The sequence below is a fragment of the Corvus cornix genome, chromosome 1A, assembly GCF_000738735.6.
Source record: "Corvus cornix cornix isolate S_Up_H32 chromosome 1A, ASM73873v5, whole genome shotgun sequence".
NCBI lineage: Eukaryota > Metazoa > Chordata > Aves > Passeriformes > Corvidae > Corvus > Corvus cornix.
In genome coordinates, this window is record NC_047057.1 from 38745352 (window position 1) to 38770379 (window position 25028).

The window sequence follows — 25028 nt, forward strand, 5'->3', positions numbered from 1 at the left end:
AATATGTGTGCATATTAACTTTTAACATAACTTGCAAACTTTTAGAAAAAGCTAAATGCACTGTTAATGCAGAAAATCTAATTATATCATCAATTTCCCCAGAAATTAAAAATCCCTGAGGAGGTGGTTACCATATTTTCACATGAATCATCCATGCTTTGAATAATCCAAGTCCCTTTGAAAAAAGTATGTTTAAAAATCAATCTTCATGAAACCCACATTAGTCCTGCAGAATAAGCAGGTAATTGTAATCAAAGACAAAAGGCTACTAGAGTAGACATACAAGGTCTGGACTCTTAAGCAATTCTCTAATCTAGATAATGGGTAAAAAACCAACAGGAAATATATACACACATAAATGCATATATTTGTATGTATGTAAAACCATAATTAAAGAACTTAAAAGTTTTTAATGCATTTGTTGATTTTCTATGACAATATTCTGGGAATGCTGCTATTATTTCACACTGTTTTAAAATCCTTGGATTAGCTAAAAATTAGAAAAAATGTGAAAAAAAATCGAAAAAAGCAAAATCAAAAGGTTACTAAAAGGCTGCTTAAAACAAAACTTCTCTGAGCTTCTTTAGATCAGGTTCTATAATATTTTCTGATTGTCTCTTTATATATCATTAACTAAGAATAGTTAAGAATCACTAGCTAACGATTCAATAATTGACTAGTGATTATGCCATCATCTATTTACACCTAAATAATTTATGTATGGAAAGAGTAGTTTGCTCACCTAATAATATATTTGTTAGTCTTAGCACATACTAAAAAGTGTTCTGAAACAATCTTAAGAATTAAAAAACTTCATTTACATAGACCTATGGATTACAACCTATGTTCTACCCCTATTATAATACTTACAATTAGCTGCTATACTTAAAAATGTTGAAACAACTCCCATCTTATGGCACATCGTAAAAAACCCACACTACGTTAATTTGATTTCCTTATCTGGTGCTCTTGCAAACACCATTTTTCATTGACTTTCCATGTCCCAAGAATTCTAGGCTCTATCCACATGAGGAAAAGGGTGCCTGTTAGGGTGCTTTAGTTAACTGGTCCTGAAACCCCACCTACCTAGGAGGGTTTGACTGCAGAGCAGGTGTCATCTTTAGGGCTTGAAAATTGCTACAAACTGTTTCATATAACTTGATTTTTAGTAACTGTTGTACCTACACCTATCTTCCAACAAATCTGAAATACTTTAAATCACACTGAGAGAAAATGAAAACTCTCAACTTTTCAGGTGCACACTGCAGCTACAGGCCAAGAGTAGACAGTGCCCTTCCCTAGTATCCCTTGAGTGCGCCACACATGGCTACCTATGGTGTATTATTCATGACACAAAGACTTAGAGACTCAAGTTTGTCATTTCCTTCCCTGTTTCTCTAAATCAATCCTAAAAATCAAATAAAGAATAAAGCTTCTTCAGCTATTCCAAAAGGATGCACCATGACATGCTTCATCAATGAAGTATTTTATAATATCTTTACTTTTCAAATATCTTTAAAATACTCTTCCAAACATACTTCTAAATATACAGTTTCAGTCTATAAACATAGATTAACCAGCTTCATTACTTAAGAAAATATATTGCATGTAATATTTCATATACATCTATTTTTTCATGTGCATAGACACATACGTAGATACACACACATATATGTATCTATCTGTATATATACAAATAGATATGCTTGTGTTCATACTTAGAGCACGGCATTCTCAAATGCATGCAGCAATTATTCCGATTTTCATTTCTAAGATTCACTGATATCCTAATATGCCATCAAGAATGCATATGCAACAGTATATTATGCAATGAGCCCAGTCAGAGAAAACCAAGGAATTTCAGGCCAACTGCGGGTATCTAAAACGTATGTAGTATATGCACATTAGTATACACACAATAGTGAGAGCAAACAAGACAGCAAAAGCCTAATTCTAATTTTCCTTGCCTTTCTAGCTGATATAAGACAGAAATCACATTTGAATTTTAAAATTTGAACTATTTTGAATTATTTTGGAAAAAAAAACCATTTTGTTGGTTTCGCTTCACATTTGCTGGTTCAAAATTCACTATGGAAAACGCAGGTTCCAACTACAGTTGTTACTGAAATGGATTGGTAGCACATGTGGACCCTTCCTGAATCATGGTGGGGAGTAATAAAAGCATAATCCACATATCATAGAACTCATTTCCTCTCAGTTTTTGGTAGGAAGGCAGACTATGGAAAACAGACTACCCTAATTAGGCCTCATGCTATAAGGAATCTTTAAATGCTTCTGCCTTAAGTGAACCAAAAGAATGGAGTTTTCTTCTGTAATAAGGAACACTTCATTACCTCCTGTATGTGAACATACAGTGATACACACTATCTGGTACTGATACAGAAGGTACATTTTAAAACTGCTACAGGAGCAACATAGAAATCTGAACTTGCATTTCAGCAGAATGGTTAAACATTTATAATTACCCAGAAAGAGAAGAACAAGGAAAAGCTAACAGGAATTAACAATCTTTTGAAATCTTATTTTTGCTTCCATAAATAGCAGGAAACAACTCTTTATGGAAACAAATATGCATCAATCTCAACTCATCCTTCATATAGCTGTAAGCAGAAAAAAACACCATATTCTTAAAATAAGATTTACATTAGCATCTTACTCATTCTTCATACTGAATATCTGTTAAAGCATTGCATTTAAAATTGTATGACTATGTTTCAAGTAGAAGAGACCCTAAATCATGCAATGAATTAAATAGAATGTGTTGGATTCAATACTCTCTTCTCAATAATGCCAGGCATACAAAATGATTGAAAAAATGCTATGCGCTGTAACTTCCCAGCATATTGCCAGTGGCACAATACCTCAGCAGCAATGTAGTAGTAGTAATTAATTAATTACTCATTTTATTATTTTTAATTCAGTGTTTTTACAAAGTTCCATTATAGGTATTTTTAAGAGGACTCATTTAATCTACTAAGAGAAATATAAATCTGAAAATACCATATACCATATGAGAACCCAAGGCCAGTCAAAAAACACACAATATCAAAGTTTAAATTTCATGAATGGTCTCTACTAGTACTAAGCTCTTAGATAAACTGAGGTACCAGTTGTTTCAATACACAGCAAGAAAACAACACTGCTTTATACACTGTACTGTTCAAATCTGTGGCAACCAACACATTCCTTTAGACAGGAAAAAAATACAACTTTTGTGTAAGAGCAACATTACTCTTAGGACCTTTACACACCTCCGTCTCTCCCTGACCTCTGATGTTGAGGACACAGTGCCAGAAGTAGCTGTAGTCATGGCTGTGGTAGTGGCTGTAGCATTTACAACAGATGGTGCAACAGGAACGGTCACTGCTGTAGGAACACTGTCCTTTTCTTTCTCAGTACTATCCTCAGCCCACAAACGATTTGAGGTACTACAGCATAACAAGCAGCAACACAAAAAAAGAGAAAAGGAAACAGCTAAACAATGAAAGCACTTTACTAAACAACTAATAACACGTAAATTGAGGGATGGATTTTTTTTTAAGAAGCAAACTGAGAAATGTCTCTACTACAGAAGCTCAGCTTGAGCTATTAAATTGAATAAATTAAGAATTAGCAGTTCACAATAATTGAACTTTTATTGTTCAGACCCTTCTAACATTTGATTTATTCTTTTATACCAACATGGCTTTCACGTTACAGTAGAAAGCCATTCACAATTTTTGAGCCAAATTGTATAAAATCAAAACAAATTTAACAGGAAAGTGAAAAAATCCAGAGCCCCAGGATCTACTAAACAAGAACGCATGCACATACATAAGCACACAGTAGACCTGACAAAAAAAAAAAGGGAAGTAAACGGTCCTGGTGCCATTACCTGCTTTGTACACCTGCTGAAGTAGAACCCGTTGTACTCTTCGTAGTAGTGTTTGCGCTGGCAGGCAGCGTTTTCTGAAGACCAGCAGAAGAGGTAACTGTTGATGCAGTACTTGGAACATTAGAACTTATCAAATCATCTTGTCTTCTACCAAAGGAGCCACTGAAGGAGAGACATGTACAATGGCTGCATTTATTACTTATATTTACTCATTAAAATATCACCAAGCTGTGAATGATCCATTAAAATTCTGCCCATGTATTCTGTGCCTCAGTTGAGACTTGGAAACTTCTGGTTCGAAAGAAGCATTTTCTTCATTGTTTCCTTGGCTAGGGCTTTTAATTTATGACTTCAAAGGGCAGCAGAAGTGTCCCTTAGTCCCGACCATTTCTTCACCAAAGAGGATAAAGAATGGAATCTCACTAGTTTATGTAAGAATGTCTCGATCACATCTACTAAAGTATTCATATAGGGCCCCCAATGTCCCATTTTTAAACTGCTGTTTCACCCACACTGAATACCTCAGAAAATGCAGAACCTTACTGCACAGCTTGTCAGGAAAGAAAATGTCATCAATATCACTCCTCTTAATTTGAAACCAATTAAATTTACTGCTTCATATTTAAAAAATCTTTAATCATTCCCAGGAAGAATAACCTCCCACTCAGGTTCTTCCCTTGCTCTTCAAGCTATAAAGCAGACCCAGTAGTTTCCACATTTTTTTCCACTGGTTCTGTGTGAATAAATCTTGCATTACCAGGTCAGGTTGTTTGCCCATGACTAAACCTCAGAATCCACAGTTAGGACAGACAAAGCACCATATTACAAACTGCAAATGACTTAAGGAAAGATTCTTCTTTGTCATTCTGCAACTGATAATTTTTTGTCTTACTATCAACTTTAGAATGACAAAAAAATAACTGAACAAGGAAATACACTATTAAAGCACCACATGCAATTTAAAAGCAATGAGTACATTTAAGCAATGAGTAGATTTGAAGACAGGAGTGTAAATACTGAAAAAAGCTAACATGCAAAGATTGTTCACATATATCAGCTGTTGATATTTTCCACCCAGAAAAAGAAATTTGTGCAACATCTTTCCTAAACTTAAAGTTAGGAAAAATGCAGAAGCATTTTTTTTAAGGCAGGAGGTTAACAAGAAATAAATACACATTATGCTGTATGAGACAGCCTGGTTACTGATAATATCAACATCAAGACTCAAAAAAATGCTAAGTATGTATCACGTACATCAGCAGCACGTACCAATATGCAGCTTAGTTATTTGACTCCTTCCTTTGATCTATTCATTTTACCTATTTATTGCCCCACTAATTACAATGAAGAATTTGACTCAAATAGATACATTGAAACTACACAATGCAGCAAAGTTAATCATGTATATACGTGCAGCATATGATTCCTCCTGAGAAAATTCTGCAAGTTAGGAACCAGCACACCTGGGAACTATTCTCATATTTCATAATTTACTTTGCATTCAAGCGAATTTTATGTATTCTATGATGCTGATACTCATCATAGGGTCCACATAGGTATGACTATAGTTTACAATTAAGGACAGCAGTCCAATACCTCCAAGACTGTCATGCAATAACCAGAACTCAACAGAGACAGTTTCCAGATACCAAGCAGAATTACTTCTATTTCAACGTTAAAAATAACTATCTTTGACTACTGAACTCATCTGGAAAGAGTCAAATGAACCCCAAACTGGAATAAACAATAGGAAAAAGGAAGCATCTAACTTTAATTACATAGTTTAAAATCAGCACAACCACTGCATCAGCATACAACTGCATGTTTAAACCAGCACAACCATGGCAATAGATACATTGCAATTATTATGAACATGTCAATATGTCACCGTTCAATTTTAAACTGTCCTTATAAAATGATTCAGTACTTGTTAACTTTTAAGTCTATTTTGATTAAAAAAAAGAGAGAAAATCCCACACCTTCTTTGATAACTTGTGTTTACTGATGTAGGACCTTCATTCAAACTGTTTTTCTTGACATCTTCCTCCCATTTTCTTCTGGTGTAGGAACTGCCACCACGTATTGAACTAGCAGACGAATCCCTATAAAAGAGATTTTCGTTTAGCAAACTCACATTAAAGAAGGCTGTTCCTGATGTAAGCTGAACGGGAGTTTCAAATTAAAATCCTGGATAACACACTTAAACATAACTGAACAGGAGTAAAATTTCTTTTATGGACAATCATTTTCAAGCCTCTCTGGAAAGATACTACATTCATACTAACACCATTAGAAATATAAGAAGAAAGCAGCATCAAAAGAAAACTGTTAAAGAAGATTTAATCAACATGAAATCATTTGTCATCTTATATCTGTGGTCATTGCTGGCTTTGTTTTTCTCAAAAAAGGAGCAAGATGGTTTTCTGTTTGCTCCTGATATTATCCAGTGCAATAAGGGAAATCTACTTGGGTGTTTTAATAGCTGATTTGATGGAATTTTTCATTCTTTGATGTTATAAGAAGTTCAAAAGCTGACAAGCCTTTAGAACTCATTATATAGTAGACCAGTGTAAATAGGCTTGCAGTAGCCATTCCTGAGGGGCCTGACCTGTATCACTAGCTGACATGACTTCAGACATAAGGAATTTCCAGACTGTTGTTGCAGTTTATAGCAGCAAGGAATAACCTTGCAAAAATCTACTTAGAAAACTATCCTGAAAACCAACACGTGAAAACTGAATTGCTAATAAAAAATGTCAGCTCAAGAGTTGAAGTTCAGACAGAAGGAAAAGTAAAACGTGTCTTTTACAAAACTATATATATAAGGCAACCAGGTGAACAACGCAAAATAAAACAAAACTTTGAAAATATGTATTTTATGTTCAAATACCTTTGGCCATCATAATGTACCTCTTTTTGCATGAAAATTTATGTTAGCACTTCTACAGCTGGAAACAACTTTGGAAAATGATGAAACATAGACCAATTTAGTGTTGTTTTTTACCAGCAAAGAGAAACACAAATTCTGAGATATTATCTACCACAGAAAGGTCCTGCTGCATAACAAATCTTTCATAATTACTCAAGGTTCCACTTTGCCAAGACACTATAGCACTTTTCCTGTAGCACTGGCTACTCAACTGAGGCTGGGTGTCTGAGATTTGTTAATCTAAAAGCCCAGCTGGGATTCATCTTGAAGTCATTTCCATCACTAACACTAGGATGTTAGCTAGGATTACACTACATCACCAATTCACAAGACAAGTAGGCGTTATGTAGAGCAAGAACCCGGCATTAAGCTAAGCAACCAGGGCAAAGACTTTGGCAAAGGCAGAGACCCTAATAATTTATTAAGGTACATGTAGAGCGGATGGTTAAATTCTTCACGTAAACGGTCAGAGTAGATGTCAAAAATCTCTTACGGCTTTAGGTAGGCTGGGCTGTCTGCCACATCATATGGTAGGCAAAGTAATGATGCCTACAAGCAGGCTTCATCTCTGGTACAGCAAGGCATACAGTAAGGTCTCAGAAAGATCAGTTGCACTGATGAGCACTAGGACTCACAGACCTGCTGACTGCAGTTAACCCAATGCATATGAGAAAAAGCATACTATTGCTGATAACCACTTTTGGAACTGTGTCTCTGAATAAGTCAAGACTTGCACATCAGGGACACAAATAAACCTCAACACTGAAGAAAAACTTAATCCCTTTGTCACAAGCAATAACAGCTTCTAAGGAATAAAACAGAATTAAATATTTATTCCAATTCTAAGGTATCATCTAGCTAAGACACTTCTGAAGAACAAGAGCTTTTTAGATCTCAAAAGAACAAAAACTGAAACAATAATAATCTCTCCATAAACAAACCAAACCTGAAAACTTCAGCCTCAAAGAACACAGTAGTCCAGAGAATGACAGCACAAACCGAAGCTTCAAATTTTCCCCTTAGAGAAATACAGATTAAAAAACATCTGGCCAAGTAAAATGAGATATGCTAACAAATTACACTGAACTTTAGGGGAGTGTGAGATCTGAAATATCCCTGTTTCGAAACAGAATTTGTCACCCAGAGACTAAACTTAAGCAACTTCCCGCAAGCATAAGAAAGGATAGTATTTATCTTGCGTTTGCATTGAAACAAATAGTTCTCAAGAACAGCAACAAAGACATTCCTCTTCAGGCATAAAGAAATTATCAACCTTACAGACAAGGACTATAAACAGCACATTTTGAGCAATGAAAGGATTTTCAGTTCAGGTCATTCAACATTCAGCTATCTAGATATGATCCAACCAAAACCAAGGCATTATGGAGACCTCTAAGTTTTGTTCTATGCATTCTACAGTAAACATCAGCAGAAAATACCCCTCAATAAAGAGAGGGAAGAACCTCAGTAAAGGAGAAGTGAAAAATAGGAAGGTTCTGACTTTGTAATATGCCATACAAGTACCCCAAATCCTAACAGGTAGCAAGCCTATGCACCTAATATTTGTTTCTTTTTTTCTGAAAGCTACAGAAGCAATAGCAGCAAAGAAAGTAAAAATTGCCAAAAGATAATGAAAGGTCAACATGTAAACAAGAAAAATAGAAGAACTGCTTATCTAACCTATGATTTCTGTATTGCTGCTGCACAATATCGCTTTAAGTGAAGTCCATAAAAAACACATTATTTTATCATAATCAAAAGTAATAATGTAGCCCAGTAGCAGCACTTTGTGACTCAAGACAAAGTAGTAAAATACTTTTAGCACCCTTCAAAGGCTTAAAAGATTAGGACTTCATATTTTGGATTTTATTTATCTTCTTTCCCAAGAAGACAACACACATTGCCCAGTTCTGCTCTTCTCACAGAATAATTTGGACTCTAGAAAAGGTCATTATAATTTACAAGATCAAAAACCTTCAGGATTAGGATTGCCATATGGATTAGCATAATCTATACAGCCAAATAATGCTATAAATTAGCACTGTTTTAAAACATGTAAGTTTGTCAGCCACTCTAAAATCTTATTTAAATTTTATATTTAAAAAAATAAACCAAACTTCACAGTCACCTGTTTTCTTTTTCATCAATGTCAGAGGTACTGGCCAGCCGTCTTGGTATTGTAGGTGCAACATATGCAAGTCGAGTTCCTTTTCCGTCTTTCTCCTGAAAGACATTAGTTTTTTATTAAGTGTTACTATTATTGATTATCTTGTCTGGAAAATCATCATTATGACACTCCAGTTGTATTTATTATGATCCAATTATACAAATGAGTTTTAAGCTTTAGTTAAATATAAAAGACTACAACAGGAAAAGGAAACTGTTAATGTTTCCATTCTATTGATGCTAATGACTTGATTTCTCTTTTTTCTGCTTTACTGCAGAACAATTTCAACAGGGATTCCTGAAAGCAACTGGTTCAGTATTTTTATATAGTACAGGACATTATTATTCCTAATTTTTAAATCAGATGAACATTTGTATTTGAAATAGAACCACAAGTTCTATTTTGTTCAGCTACCTGAACAACACTTGGTTCACTTGGTTCAGTGTATCCATGTTTAGTTACAGAACCAATTTTTGTAAATAAAAAATCACTACAAAAGGAAAATTAATACAAAAGAGACTTCTTTCATTTACAAGATTCTTTTAGCATCATTCTTCAAGTGATGCAAAAGCTATCAAACCTCTGATGTCCCCAAACTGTAAAAACTACTACTAGCTTTTCAAGTCCTAGAAAGGGGTTAAATGCCAGATCTTTGTACCAGGTCACCAAACACTGAAGGAGCATATTACACATTGAGAGATAAAGTCTGTAATGTAACTTTTTGGAATTTTAGTAAAGAACAGATGTGTACTACAATCTTGCTTCTATAATACACCATTAACATCTGTACTACGAAAGGTATATAAATTCACCAAAATCCTGTTTTACTATGAAAATTACTACCTTTTCTTTGTTGTCCAGTGAAGAGGAAAGTCTAGGACTTGATGCAGAACGCATAACACCTGCAGAGTCCTTTTCTTTCTGAGCTTCTTTGGAAGCAGTAATCTCTGCAAGTGCACCATAGCTACCAGTTTTTCTAAGACCCAATCTCCATGAAGCAGGAGATTCATCTTTCCTCTCTTCATCTTTGGGAGAAATCTTGGTTGTAGATGTTGGAAACTATAAAACACATGAAAATGAATTTACATTATTCATTTACAATACCCGTGGTAATTCATGCTCCTTGCAAAGATTTGAGAACACAACTGTTTTTAATAATCAATAAGTACTGAATTTGTAGGGAAGTTGTAGTGAGAGGCAACCTATGCACTTTCCTCTTAAATTAGTCAATGAGATAAGAAATGCAAGACTGGTCAAGGAATACAACTCCTATAAAAGTTAGCTTCCAAAAAGCCACACTTTGTAATACACGCTGTGAACTTGAGATAAAAATTTAGAAACATGCAAATCTGGGATTAACATTTTTATTAAATATGTTATTTTGCAACCTGTACATAAACCTGTGCACACAAGAACCTCACCATAGATTTTTCACCCTTATTGGGCACAAGAACAATGCCAGTTTTGCGCAAGCCCTGCCTCCATGATGCAGGATCTACTGACTCCACGACAGGCATGATAGGAGGAATGAAATCATACTAAAGCCAATTAAGACAAGACAAAGATGAAGATTGAAAGAAAGGAAAACAGAAACAAAAGGTTGTTTTAACACCATATCGTTTGTTCCTAGGTTTATATTATGTAGCTCTTCAGTACAACACAAAATACCAGAAAATATTAAGATACTTAAAACCTTAGTAACAGATTGTAACTAAATGTAACACAGCATGTTTAGCTTATTCAGAGACAGAATAATAGCTTTCATAGAAGAGAACAACAAAACCTGTGACCTTACGAGGTCCATGATCTAAATCCTCACACTGTTGAGGATACTGGAAGATTCACAGTAACATACCCCTTATCTTCTTACTATGTATCATTCATATCCCTTAACCACACCCCCCCACACTAGCATAGCTATCCTCCCCAACTTGCCTTACCTTCAGTACCTGCAGAGAGCAGCATTACTGAAAGCCATGGAAAAGAAAACCTGACTTCTAGCTTAATACACTGCATCTGCACCCCTTGGTTTGGCCATCTATGATGTAAAAGCAGAAGTGCATCTACAGCAGAACAGATGGTGCAGACCCAAAAAGGCAGGTGCAATTGTAGGTGCAATATCACACACACAGTACTGCTTTACCTTCATTGATAAAAAACCAGTTTAAAGCCCTTTTATTCATCGACAGGAGCTGTAACTGCTGCTTTAGATCACATGTACCTGCTATGTTACAAGATAATAATTTTGATATAATGTGCATTTATATTGTAGCTACAAAAGGACCTGAGCTTTTCACATAGTAATAGGAAGATAACTACAGCTTACTTTTAGCCTACACTTTTGACCTAGAAGACCAAAATATAAACCATTAATTACTGTATAATAAAATTAAAAATGTATTGATGATTTGTAGGTTATAATTTAGATTAAAATCAAGCTTATTTCCTCTCTTATAAAAATATCCCCCCATACCATTAAATCACATACCTGCACCTGTTACATGAAAGTATACTTTGTAAGATTAATCACTATTAGATTCTACTGTGAATATGAAAGCATTACCCCAGTAAGCTCCCAGGAGCAAAATACACTACATACTATTCTCCTAGTAGTAAGTCTTTTCTCTCTGCTGTGGCTTCAGTACATCATGGCTACCATTTCTCCTGAACACACTTTTCAGAAGCATCAGCAGAGGGTTACACTTTGACTATGATGTGTATAGAAAAATTGTAATGAATGAAAAATGAAGACTTACCAGCTTACTATCCAGTTTGCTCTGATATTCTAAAAGTAATTTACCAAGTAAAACTAAAGTTCATTCAAATTAACTTTTCCTGTAAAGTTAGAAGCTGTAAAAATTTTCCAGCATGCAATATGGCTTTGCTAGGTGTGGTTTTGAGCTGTGCATTGAATACATTATGTGTCCCTATTATCTAGCTATTCCGTAAGGTCCTACCCATATTGAAACAGGGATGAGACCTACAGCACTTTCTTCTTATTATTTCAGTTATCATTTTCAACTTTCGTGCCAAAGCACTAACTGAATGCTTCAAGGGACTTCTAAAAGGCACTTAGTCATGCCTGCCTCCCTTGAATTAAGTGCATCAGAAATACAGGCACAGAGAGACACTAGAACCGTCGTTTCTAGAAATTCTGGAGGAGTCTGACATAGAAAAGACTTTCAAAAGATGAAGTTTAGCTTCAGGAAACACAAGAACTCCACTCACTGTGCAACAGTTTTTCCTTTTTAGAAGGATTTTACATTCAGCTATTTCATAGTTCTGTATTTTAAATCCCTGTTCAGAATTAAAACCATTCAAAATTTTTAAAAAATGAACAGTTTCTGGGGAAGAACAGAAAGTATTCTAAGAATCTGTACATATTTTCATCCATTCACTGGTTAACCAAATCTACCACTTACACTAGAATCAAAAAAGATACACCTACACAGAAAAAAGAAATAGAAAATCACGAGAAGGGTATTTTCTTTTACCTTCTTAACAGGTGACGTAGGTGCCCCTTGGCCACCAGCTACTGAAGGCGCTGTCACAGCTACTGATGCTGATTGTGTACTTGTGGTATTTGCATTATTAGCTGCCAAGGTTTTGGTCTTATCTGCAAAATATTTACAAGACTTAATCTTCATTTTTCATTCACAGTTTCATCATCTTTACAACACCGAGCTGAATTTCTATCCAACAAATTTGACAGTTAACTTTTTGAACAGCATTTTATTATTTACTCCTCAGTATTTTCTCCCTCATTCCCAATTTGTATCTTAGCTAGGTCCACCTTTTCTGCCAAAAGGTTGTGCATGCAACAATTTTTTTTGATATTCATCAAGTGTTACCACTCAGAGATGCAGAGACAGAACCACAGAATCATTCAGGTTCAAAGTGACTCAGGAGATCCCCATATCCAACCTTCAGCTCAAAGCGGGGTCAATACTGCCTATGGACCAGGTTGCTCAAGGCTTTGATGAGTCACATCTTGGAAACCTCTGGAGACAGAGATTTCAGTCTCCCCAGAACCCTGTATTTTACTAGCTGGCTAACGACTGTAACAGCTGTAACAGTAGGAGGTATGTTAGCATCTAATCTGATCTCATTAATCTCAAAGGCAGGTGTCGAGGATGGTGCCACACTCTTTTTGGTGGTGTCCAGTGATAGGACAAGAAGCAACAGCCATAAACGAAACCACAAGTTCCACCTCAACATGAGAAAGAACACTGAGGGTGGCAGAGCACTGGAAGAGGCTGCCCAGGGAGGCTGTGGAATCTCCCTCTCTGGAGACATTCAAAAACCCACCTGGATGCTTTCCTGTGTAACCTGCTCTAGGTGACCCTGCCTTGGCAGGGGAAGTTGGACTCAATGATTTCCAGAACTCCCTTCCTACCGTGACTGTTCTTTGATTCTGTGATTCTGTAATAGTTAATCGGAACTACAGAAGGTAGGTGCCAATTCAAAGTGAAATATTCATTCTCTGATAACTATGCATGTTGAGTTCAAAGAAAAAATTAACTGTACAGAGAAGCCCATCAGGAATTCTGGCCACCAGAATGAGCTGAGGCAGGGACTTGCCTCTCAGAACACTGATTTTCCATTTGCTTCATTCCATCTTTGTCCCTTGTTTTTCTTACCTACGTTTCACTGTCTACCTACCTAGTCTCTTCTGCTTTGTCCAAATTTCTTCCTCTGCCTGTGGTTTATGAACCTTAACCCTTCTTACACAAACATACAGAAAATGTCATGATTGTGATACAACAACAGCTGTCACTGCCTTTGCTGGAGCTTCATGTTACACCTCACTTCTGTTTTACCTATTCAAACTGCATACTTTTTGGGATGGGATGTTTCCTCCTATCTGTGCAGTATGAAGCAACATGGGGTTCAATCCCCACTGGTTTTGGCCCTACTATAAACACATATTTACATCTACATGACCCATACAGCATAGAAGTAATTAATTTAGAAAGTATGCAAGGTTTTCATGCAGAGTTCTCACAACTAACATTTAAATTCAACAAAGTATTTACCTACAATTAGAAATTGTATAATCAATGGTATTGCTGTTACATACTTGCTTTAGTTATAGACATAGCTGAATAGATGTCTTGAATGTTAGTTATGCAGTAAACAAATACAAATATAAACAAATAGCTTACATGACCAATGGCACATAATGGAAAGTTCTTCTTAAACACAAGTGAAAAAAAAAGGTGGTAAAATTCTAGGTGATAAAAAGCTGAACAAGGCAATGTGGACTGACAGTATGATTTGAGATGATGCACAGGCAAATTGATAGAAATCTGTGAGTAAGTAATGCATTTCTAAAACACAGAAGTTATCAGGAGTGAAAGCATAGAAGGAGAAAAATGGATTTTTCACAACTGTATTCTGAAATTATTTCTAGAACAGCAAGAATATAGTTGTATGCATGGCTGAGCTGATATTGACTAATTTTCAAAAAAATTAAAGTATGTCAAAAAAAGTAAGTTACAAAACCTGAATTGATGAAAATTTTATTTTTTATCTTGTTTCCCTATCCTTTGCAATACGCTACTTTCATATTCATACTTCCCTTCTTGGACTTACGGACAGAAGTGTAATTATTTTTAAACTATATTCTCATGTAACCAAAGAAATGAAATAAAGTTTAAGGAACACATTTTAAGCATCCCAAAAGATTAGAAATTACTATTTCCAGTACTTCACAACGTTGAACACTGTTAAAATATTCCACAACCAGAATGCTCCTTATAATAGTAAGATTTTTCACTAGAAAGATCTTCCACTACCTTAAGCCGAATAATGGTAAAAAAAGGGAAAGTACAGTCTTGAAACTTAAGAGATGTAGCTCTACAGGGAAAAGCTTAAAGTGTATCTTGCCAAATAAAGTATGATAAAGCCTTGTTGATATTAAAACCCCCGAAGTTTACATAAATTAATTCTTGTGTCACAGTCAAATTTTCCTGGCACAAACTACTGGCAATGAAAAGAACAAGTTACCAGAGTCATAAAGTTCAGCAGACATTACGGTCAGCTCAGTGACAGAGAAATTACTACATGTTATATATTGTAAGTAGTTTGAGTTTAGCAAAGCTCCATAAATAATGGATGCAAGTACACTAAGGTAAAAGAGTAATTACAAAGCTTGATAGACATTTTTTTTCAGCTTCATACTGAAATGCTGGATGAATTCAAAATACAAAAAAATAATTAAATCATAATAGAAAGTTTGGTTTCATAAGTTATTTTACTTCTACCTACATTAAATGCTTATGATAGATTGGCTGGCTCTAAAATACGTTCTTATCTTTTCAGGTGAAAAAATTAGAATGTATTAAAAGGAAAACTGACAGCTCACCAAAAACGGTTACTTATTTTTAGAAGTTTAAGCATAAAATATTAACAAGCTATTTCTAATAACATCCATGTCTATGTATTGTATTGCTGCATCGTCATTCTAATATTTATTAGAATTGAGCATGTATCTTTAAACACTTACTGCCTTAAACTTGTTTTCTGGTTTGAAAGGAAAAGATACCATGCCGTTCTTGTATCAGTACTTGCTACTCTGATAATTGTTTAAGAAAAAAACAACCCACTAATTCCATTTCTCAAGAGAGAAATAGAGAGTAATGTGCATACAACTTTGTATACAATGCAAAACTTTTCAAAGGACATTCCTCTTGAACTGAAGTTATAGATGAAATACCAGTTAACATTAAAATAACACCTTTAAGTTTATCTCAGTACACACTGAAAATATATGCACGATTACTTTATGAATACATGAGCCAGATTAATTGGTAATTACTTCAGGATGATAAGAACAAATGAGAATGTTTGCACTTCTGCTGATCCAATCTCTATACCAGTTCCACAAGCAAATACTGCTGCCAAGTCTCCCTCTCAAATTCGATCTTCTAACTTTTTCAATGTTTCTGACATGCAACTTTAGGCTTATATTAGTCCATCTATTTAATGAAAAATATCAATTGTTAAACAGCCAATCAAGTAAGTTGGTTAATAGCTTTAAGTAGCCACCGATGAAGACATCAATTTGATACATTTGTTATGACTTGACTCTAGACATATATAAACTTGCTTTAAGTAGACTGGAAACTTACTGAAATACAGAAGACTAAGTGAAATGCAACATATTTAACTCTGTATCACGTGATATTAAATAAGTAAATTTATAAAGTAAATATTTAATGAAAGGCAATGCTCCAATTAACATACCTGTCTCTGCTTCAGATTCTGAATCATCATCCTCTTCCTCTTCACTAGAACAACTGGATTCATCCTTCTTTCCTTCTTCCTCTTCATCCGCTTTCTCTTGCTCCAGAGACTCTATACTAGATGCATTCTTTTCATGCTCCATAATCAGTGTCTCCTTACTGAGTTTGAAAAGAGAAGCATTTACTAAGTACTGAAAAATTTACTAAAGCCTGTTAACTAGAACTTTGTGACAGCTTATAAAGTCATCTTTTTAAAGAGCTCATAATTTTTCCTATTTTACTTACTTTTTGAATGTTTTCTGTGTCTGATTATTATCCATGTTGGCTGTGGATTCAATTAGGGGAGATTTCTTTTCACGTTTTTCACTATGCAGCTTCAAAACAGAATGATACAGTTTAATTGTTAGAATGGTATCAGTGTGACAAAATTACAAATGGAAGGAAATCTCTAAATACTACAAACACTAGAATGTGTATAAACTTTCCAAGTATGAATGTTCAAAGATCTAAAAATGTTAGAAACTGTTATCCCAAGTAAGATGCTCATTGTTGATACTTCGGATCATAAAATGCCCACTGGACAAGGCAAGTAGTAGATCGCCTTTTTACTTCCAAGAGTTTTTTGGTCACTATAGCTGACCAAGTAAGGGCATAAAAGACCTTTTGAGATGACTATGGCATCACCTGAATTGAAGACTCAAATTTAAAACTTTGGTTTTAATCAATATGCTGCCCTGAGTTGGAGACCATAACCATATGTATAATTTTATATATATATACGCACAAGACCTACCAGATTCTGCTTCTTTTGTAACTCTTCTAAATATCCCAGAATATCTTCATCTGCCACATCAAATGCTGTCTGACCCTGGAGGAGGGGAAGAAGTAAAACACCATAGCTGTACAACAGAATTTAAATGTTATTGGACTACGATGTCTTCTCATCACATGATGATGCAGGTTAAAGAGAACATTTAGAGAGAGAAACTGGAAAATATGAATCAAGCTCTACTGCAAACTGTTAGTCTGTCAGTATTTGAAAACAATTTTGCAATATCACTTTTTTTGGGGGGGGTGTAATTGAAACAAAAACATTTACACCTGATGAGTAAACACGTTTTTAAGTGATAAAGACATGACAATAAAATTGTACTGTCATCTGAAGGAAAAAAAGAACACTATGAATGAAAAGTAGATTGATGAGTATAATTCTCAGTGTTAGTTCCAAACAACTGTTCACAATGGCAGTTGAACAGATGGATCCTGAGCACTTCAGTATCTTGCCCATCTTAGACTATCACAAATACCTTGATTTTTAAAGTTTAAATTATTTAAGCAAGTTACACTAAATTTAAGTAGTCATGCTTTCACATTTTACAGCAAAACTGTATTTTACAATTTACAGTCCTTTTATAAAAGATCTATTACAAAAGCTGTTCTTATTTCTCCTTAGGGTATCATTTCCATGGGACATATACTTGAAGGCTGGAATCTAGGGAAGTCCTAGATTCACTGGCATAAAATTTAGCTGCAAAAACATTCTGGGTGGACTTATGGAAATGTTGGGAGGATCATGACAAGATCAAACTAGTAAGTAGTTCTGTACAATAACCAGTAATAAAAACAGAGTTGTCATTTGAAAGTGGCCACAGCAGCTTGCAAAAATAATGACAGGTGTTCCTGTTTGTCTGTGCTTATTTCAGTTTTTCAAAATGTTAACTAAAGGCAAACTTATTCCTAATTACACTGTGAAGACTATCTTAACTGGTTAGAAAGGATGAACCTTTAAACCACTAATTTTCACATCCGTAAAGCTTCTGATAATACAGCAGAAGCATGTGCACCTTTCAACAAGCATTAGCCAAAACAGCTTGAGGTCTTCTGCCATTTGAGCTACTATCGCAAGTCTATATTTGCATTATGACTACAGTTTTTAATGTGGCCTTCTATTTTTAGGTAGCTATTAGGTGGTAGTTAGACCTACTATGACCACAAAAAGTTACTTTGCAAAAAACTGTTGCAGTTGGAAGGTTACATCTTAAACCCCAATCGGCAACAGTTGATACCTGAAGTCAGGTGCCTAAACAATAACGGCTGAGTTCTCTGAGATGCTACGCACATACAACTGAAACCAAACCCAGAGTTTTCAATCCTCGTATCTCCAAAAGCAAAAATGCTTACTAGCTTACTTAAAAAAAGGCAAATCTTTCCTAGCTTGCAGAGATAAGCCCATACATAAAAAAAAAAAACAACAAACCCCGAGCTGACACCTCTCTATGCCTCCTTTTTTCGTATTCTTGTTCAGTGGATTTGAACATACTTTTATGGGAGTGCTCTCTAGTGTATTACATCCACATTTTCACAAACCCAGTAAAAAATCTAACACATAAATTGGAAGCAGAACAGAATCTATCTGTAAAATACACTACAGGGAGAAGAATGAGAGCTCAGCACTTACACAGTTGAATGAAAAGGTTTGGATCCTTTCGATGACTATGTGACTCGTTAATATATTTGTGCCTATTGGGAGCAAGATCAGCAAGCTACACAGGCCATTGCATAAAAGTCGAAGAAATAGAGCTTAGGAAGCACTCAAGTTATGCCCAGGGGGTCCAGAGATGCCCACAAGTTTCTTCCACCACACCCAAATCAGCATAATATAGTGACAATTCTAGTATATCAGCATAAGCTGATTTTTAAGAGTTAAAACACTACCCAAAGGCATCATCATCATCTTCAGAGATCATTTTAAAGCCTGAACGCAATCCATCAAGTCACTAATTTTGTACCTCTGAAACGTCAACAAACTCTTTCTACTGTGAATTTCCATGTCAAAGACTGAATGGATCACTTAATATAAAGTCGGCCTAGAAATTAATTTAGACAATCAGAGAATTTAGTTCTGAACACAACCATGCTGATTTGACAACACATGCATTAGATAAAGCTCCACAGTACAGTAAACAGCAGTTTATCATCACTTTTCTTACCCTGGCTTCTAAAGTCACTTTAGAGACCAGAACTTTGTATCTTGACAAGGATTACATAAAAATCCTACCACTTTGTTGACAGCCTCCATATCACAGAGGTTTTCCACTAAAATGCGACATGCTTCTTCTTTACCCCAGTGAGCAGCAGCATGAAGTGGTGTCCAGCCATCATAATCTTTAATATTTACATCGTAGTGAGCCTGTATTAAAAGCCTGAAGAAATTAAAAGAAATAGATCTTGACACTGCTGACAGGGATAAATAAATTTTTGTAAAAATTGTGGAACTGTTCTACGATAATATCTTCCTCCTTTTTTTCTCATGGATATTTTAGTTGGGCTATTGACAATTGATTAATTTTACTTCTCACAGAAACATCTGCCTTTTCATTGTTTAGTAGGTGTGTGTATATATATATATATATATTTTTAAGGAAAATTAAAGAAAAATAGCCTTTTCCATTTTCTTCTCTATACACTTCCTCTTCAAAGACCATTGTTTCTATACAGTTAGATATTTTTCTCTGTTCATGTAGTAATAGACAAAACCCCTTTTAGGGAAAAGAGGTGTAAAATGTAAAAAATTGTTAGATACAGTGGTTTTTCTATTCTGTTCTAGGAAGGTTCTATTAAAACCTCCTTCCATTCTAAAATTAGCTGCTTGAAACTTTCATCTCCTGTCATTAACTTTTTGCAAAAATCTACTGTTTATATGCTCCAATTGTTCTCTGAGAGGGAGCAGAGCTCCTCAAAGAGAAGACCGGCTGTTCTGCCTGCATTCAGCACTCACATTCAGCATGGTTCTCACATGAGCATCCAAGTGACAAAGGACACTTAACCTAACAAATATTTTTATGTAAAGGGGTAAGGGCTCTCTGAACCACTGTCCATAATAGTTAAAAATCACGTAACAACAAACTATTCTTTTCAAAAAATTCTCTCAGTTTCTCAAGAGCCAATATACTTATAGTAATATCCTCCTGTGAGTCAGCTTCCAGTCTTGCATCCAATTCAGAGCACACATTTTTGATAATTTCAAGCAATCACAAGAATTGCCTGCACATATGTTTTGCCTCTCATAAGGGGAGTATACAGACTGGACTACAAATAACTGAGAGAGCTGAAAAGCACCCAGTTATAGATACAACTCCCTTACAGACACCTGCTACTCTAAACCAAAAATAACTCTTTTCCAACGGAGTAATTTGTCTTCATCATGTTGAAGCATAAGGGTTTTTTGAAACAGAACTCCCATTCAATAAATTGCTCTGAAGACCTTAAAGAAACCAATAATCACAGTCAGGATGTATGCTCATTTTCACTCATGTTACAGTATGTAAGTGCTCCTAGCACTGCTAAAGCAGTCAAATAAATTTACAAGTCATGTTAAAGCAATGTATTACTAATTATGCCTTACTACAATAGAAGAGCTTTGATGAAAAATAAATTAAATCTGTTATGATGTGTACTGATACTACATTAAAGAAAAGCTGTGAATTAGGGGACACCAGAAGCCTAAAGCTTTCCAGTAAAGATTTCAAGAGTCATGATTTTCAACAACATCATCAAAACACAAAATTAAAGTACCTGGTTTTTAACTGTAAAAACTTTTAGCCTGGATTACAAACCCTGCTTTATGTATGGAAATAAATATGGTGTCTTGAAAATATGTAACAACCAGGATGCTAACTGGCATTATAAAAAGGTCTTAAGCTTGTTTACATAGCTGGCTTTAGAAACAGGGCAATTTTTTATCACTGTTCTTCTCTTAAGTATTCAGGCTAAACATGTATACTGTATTCATATTTTAAATGACTTAAAATAGAAAGCTAACAACATCATGATTTATGAGTGCTTGAAAACATAAAATCAAGCTTTGAAAATTGATCATTCTAGAGACTGGGATTTTGCAAGATACACTCTCTAAATGTTAGAAGTGCCCAATTAGCATTACATCAAAACAATAAAATATCAAGAAGTTAAATCACACTTACTTTAAGACTTCTGTATAGCCCTTAGCAGCAGCTACATGAAGTGCTGTACCACCAGATTTTGCATGCCTGACATCATTTATATGACCGCTGTTGAGCCACTGTCTTGCATCTCTTAGCATTATTCGTTCTTCTTCTTTTCGAGCTGATTCTATATCAACCCCTAATTCAGACAGGGAGGGGGAGAGGGGAAGAGAACACACGAAATTTTTTCAAATACTTCAGTTCAATTACATAACAAGTTTTATGCCACATTTATGTGACATAATAAAATAAAAGCTAAACAATCTGAATAATGTTCAGAATTAGATATTAATATCTTTTGGAAGATGAATTCCAAGGTTACGGAAACATCCAATGTTGTAAGACAGCTTGCTTAATGCATTTTTTAACAAAAGGAGAAGGCTGGGTGGAAAAAGAATTATAAACAAACAATAATAAAAATCAATCTGCTAAAACTCTTCAAACTCATTCTTTAACAATGTCTACATCACAGTAATAACCACTGAAGTTACCTGTTAAAAAAAAAGAGAAAAAATTCTATTTTTACTTTCTAAGCACCAAAAAATAAGTCTGAGTTGATGTATCTGTACACAGTAGAAAACAGCCAAAGTCGTTTTACAAACAGATCTCTATGGGAAGAGAAAAAGTCTCGATTCTCAACACTGATGGTGTTGAATCTTCTATATTTCTAAAGCATTTCTGGTTTGTCTCCTATCACTGTGACTCGCAAACCTTATACACAAATAGACAACACTTTGGCTATTGCATTTCATAGCTCTATTAAAAAACCATCAAAAACACTGAAAACTTTTTACACTATGTCTCACAAAAAAAATATCATACACCGATGAAAAGGGAGAAACACAGCCTACCATCATAACATCTACAAGTATATGTATCAGGTTAAACAGATGGAAATAAATTCCAGACCCTGAATGGGCAATGCAAGCATGTATTTGCAAGCATTTTTCTAATTACTACTATATGGAGCTAACTTAAGAACAAAGCAGGAAAGAGGTCTTGAAAAGAACAATGCATGAACATAATTTTATCTGTGATGGCTGAATGGTGACAACTCACTAGGAAAAGCAATTTAGAAACTGTGATCATCAAGAGCACAAATTGTATCTAGGTTGACCTCTAACAGAAAATCAGTGGCCCAACCTTCAACTAAATGTTCTTATGTGTATGATTTCTCTAATCTTACACACTGGTATGCAGGGACTTGGGAGATACATACTGTAAAATTTTATGCTAAGGACAATCAAAAGATAAAACTTCTCTAAGTACCATAAAGCAATTGAAGAAAGTTGAACAGTCCGTGTTCTGAGGACTTGACCAAACTCCTAGACTCATCCAATTAATTGACCAGTAAAACCAATTTAGTCTTGACAATTTAGGTAAAAATGAATAGAATTACATTTTATCAGAAACTGATGTAAAACCATAATCAGGATGTTGAGTCTGTAAGACGCAGGAAGACATACAAGGTTGTTGAAGGACTCAGCAGAGGGAAAAGCTGAAAAACTTTGCAAGTATGACAAATATGAAGAGTGAAGACCACGAAATCTGAATCAGTAACACATTGATAATCACATATTCTCATTCCTCGGAAAGCTCCTACATACTGATATGTGAATTACTGCAAATTGTAACTTCATGGGCCTGAGCATCTGTTCACATTTCAGAATGACACAGCAGTGATCAGCAGATCCTGGGACAATACTCTAGAGTACAGTAATTTACATGACAGTGTTGCCTACAAAACACTACTATGCAAATAAATAGTTTCTATTTCATCATCTCTTAGTCACAGTTATGTCCATTCTCTTTTTGCATGCCCAAAGTCCAACTGTGAATCCTTATCAACATGAGTAACCTTCTCCACCTGAAGAATTCAAAAAAATTCCTATCAATGTAAAACTGTCAATGTACGCAGCTGTTTGTTTTGAGGCACTTTTTAATAAAGGAAGAACAGAGAAAAAACTCATTCCAAACCCTGATTTTGTGAGCTTCTAATGGGTCACATCTAAGCATACTTTCCAGACAGGCCAAACGATCCAGGTTAATATGTCAAAATAGCAGTGCTTTTGCAGGAAAAGTAACTAATACTCAATATAGACTGCCATCAATATCACGAACTACTGCATTTCTGAAGCCCAAACAAGATACAATGGTTGCAGAGGAGTAATGGCTGTATCAATACATTATTTTACAAGACACTAAATTTCTCACCGTATTTCAACAGAATAAAGTACCAGAATCTTGCCAATCTAAATAAAATATTCCACATTAATAACTGGCATGAAAATGGGCATTAAACTTTGTGTCATAGAAAAAAAGCTGTGCTCGGAGATAAACTAAATTAAATTCCCATTATTAACTACAGAAAATGGAATGTAAACAGCCTTTATTATACCTTGTATGGGGCCCTTCTCCTTCCTTTTGTTTTCCAGACTCTACTGAGATACCAGGGCAAAAGAAAATGCTCATCATCTGTTTCCAACCCTTTCTCCCTACGGCCCATAGATGGCAATGCGCTGCCTCCCAGCTCAGCCTCAGCCGCAGCAGTCGCTCACACCACCCGTGCACTTAACCTCTGGAAGCCTAACAACTTAAATCATTAATAATTTTATTGCTAAATGCTTCCACTTTTTTTCTGATCAACAAGTGTTACTCAACAGCCCCAAACAGGTTTGAAAACAGTGTGCCATTCAGTGAGCATTTAATGAAAATTCAGCATAAATTTAACTGCTGAATCATTGTTGCAGGACGCCTCAGCCATATAAAGGCATGTTTTATAGATACTGCACGGAAGATCAACCCACTTTTTACTTCATGAAGTGAATGTTTATACACAAATGTAATAGTTCGCATTTTATCCACATAAACAAATCTGAGTTAAGCAATACATCTGGAGAGTCTTGTTACATTACCTATAATTAAGAATGAGGAACATGTGTTTCTCCTTGGAACAGGAGGAGTGATCACTCCGATAGTTACTGAATAAATAGCTACCACACTGTATCATGATTCACCTCACATCACCTCTCCCCACTAACTCACCTCCTGAGAATGCTTCCTATAATTTAAAGTAACTGCTTAAGCAGTTAAAAATAATTTTAAGAGGACATCTGATGATCAACAGCTAAAAAAAATCACTTCAAACCATTATACTTAACCCCACTCGAGCCCTGAGGAGAGAGAACATTTAAAACTGGCCAGGGCTAGCCAGGATCAAAGCCCACATCTCTTTCAAGTCTGCCGGTATTCACCAGGGCAAATGAAAACTTTACTGTTAAAAGACAACTTCCACAGCTCTGTGTTGAAACACTGCAGGGTAGAAACATGACAGATCACACTGAGAAGCTAAATAATATTTTTGAGGAAACTAAATGATTTTGAGGATTGTAGTGGCACCTATTTATACATGGGATTGACCAATGCTAAAGATATTAGTCCTAAGGAGAAACAATAAAACAAGTCCTAGAAGAAGGGGTTTCTTTAACACACAGAATGGTTTAACCATATGGAGTGCAAATAAAACAGTTGTTCGGCACTGCTTCGGAATAATTTCCACAAAACACCTGATCTTGCTGTCTGTGAAGTGTTTGTAACTAGGTCAAAAAATACTTGAGTATGTAATTTCCCTTCTCACAAATTACAAAACTAAGCTAGGTTTTAAGCTTAAAAAGTAATTAAGCCAGTAATTTCCCATTGAAGATTAGGGTAGAAAAATATTTTCCTAACTATCAGAGTGGTATGGCTTCAGTTACAGGACAGCTATTCCCTTAGTTCACAATTCCTG

At 35.2% G+C, this 25028-nt stretch overlaps 1 protein-coding gene across 4 annotated transcripts in view; it reads right to left on the minus strand.

The window, feature by feature from the left end:
- The window catches only part of PPP1R12A (protein phosphatase 1 regulatory subunit 12A), a 115367-nt gene that overhangs the window by 25248 nt on the left and 65091 nt on the right, over positions 1–25028 (minus strand). For 3 of the 4 annotated variants that reach the window (XM_039571276.1, XM_039571275.1, XM_039571274.1), the window contains exons 4-14: positions 21221–21380; positions 19297–19441; positions 17032–17106; positions 16524–16612; positions 16240–16397; positions 12486–12607; positions 9835–10050; positions 8953–9047; positions 5875–5997; positions 3896–4057; positions 3273–3449 (exon numbers count right to left, since the gene is read on the minus strand). In XM_039571276.1, coding sequence (XP_039427210.1) covers positions 3273–3449; positions 3896–4057; positions 5875–5997; positions 8953–9047; positions 9835–10050; positions 12486–12607; positions 16240–16397; positions 16524–16612; positions 17032–17106; positions 19297–19441; positions 21221–21380 — 1522 coding nt within the window. The remainder of the gene's footprint in view (positions 1–3272; positions 3450–3895; positions 4058–5874; positions 5998–8952; positions 9048–9834; positions 10051–12485; positions 12608–16239; positions 16398–16523; positions 16613–17031; positions 17107–19296; positions 19442–21220; positions 21381–25028) is intronic. The other variant, XM_039571277.1, reaches the window with a different exon arrangement.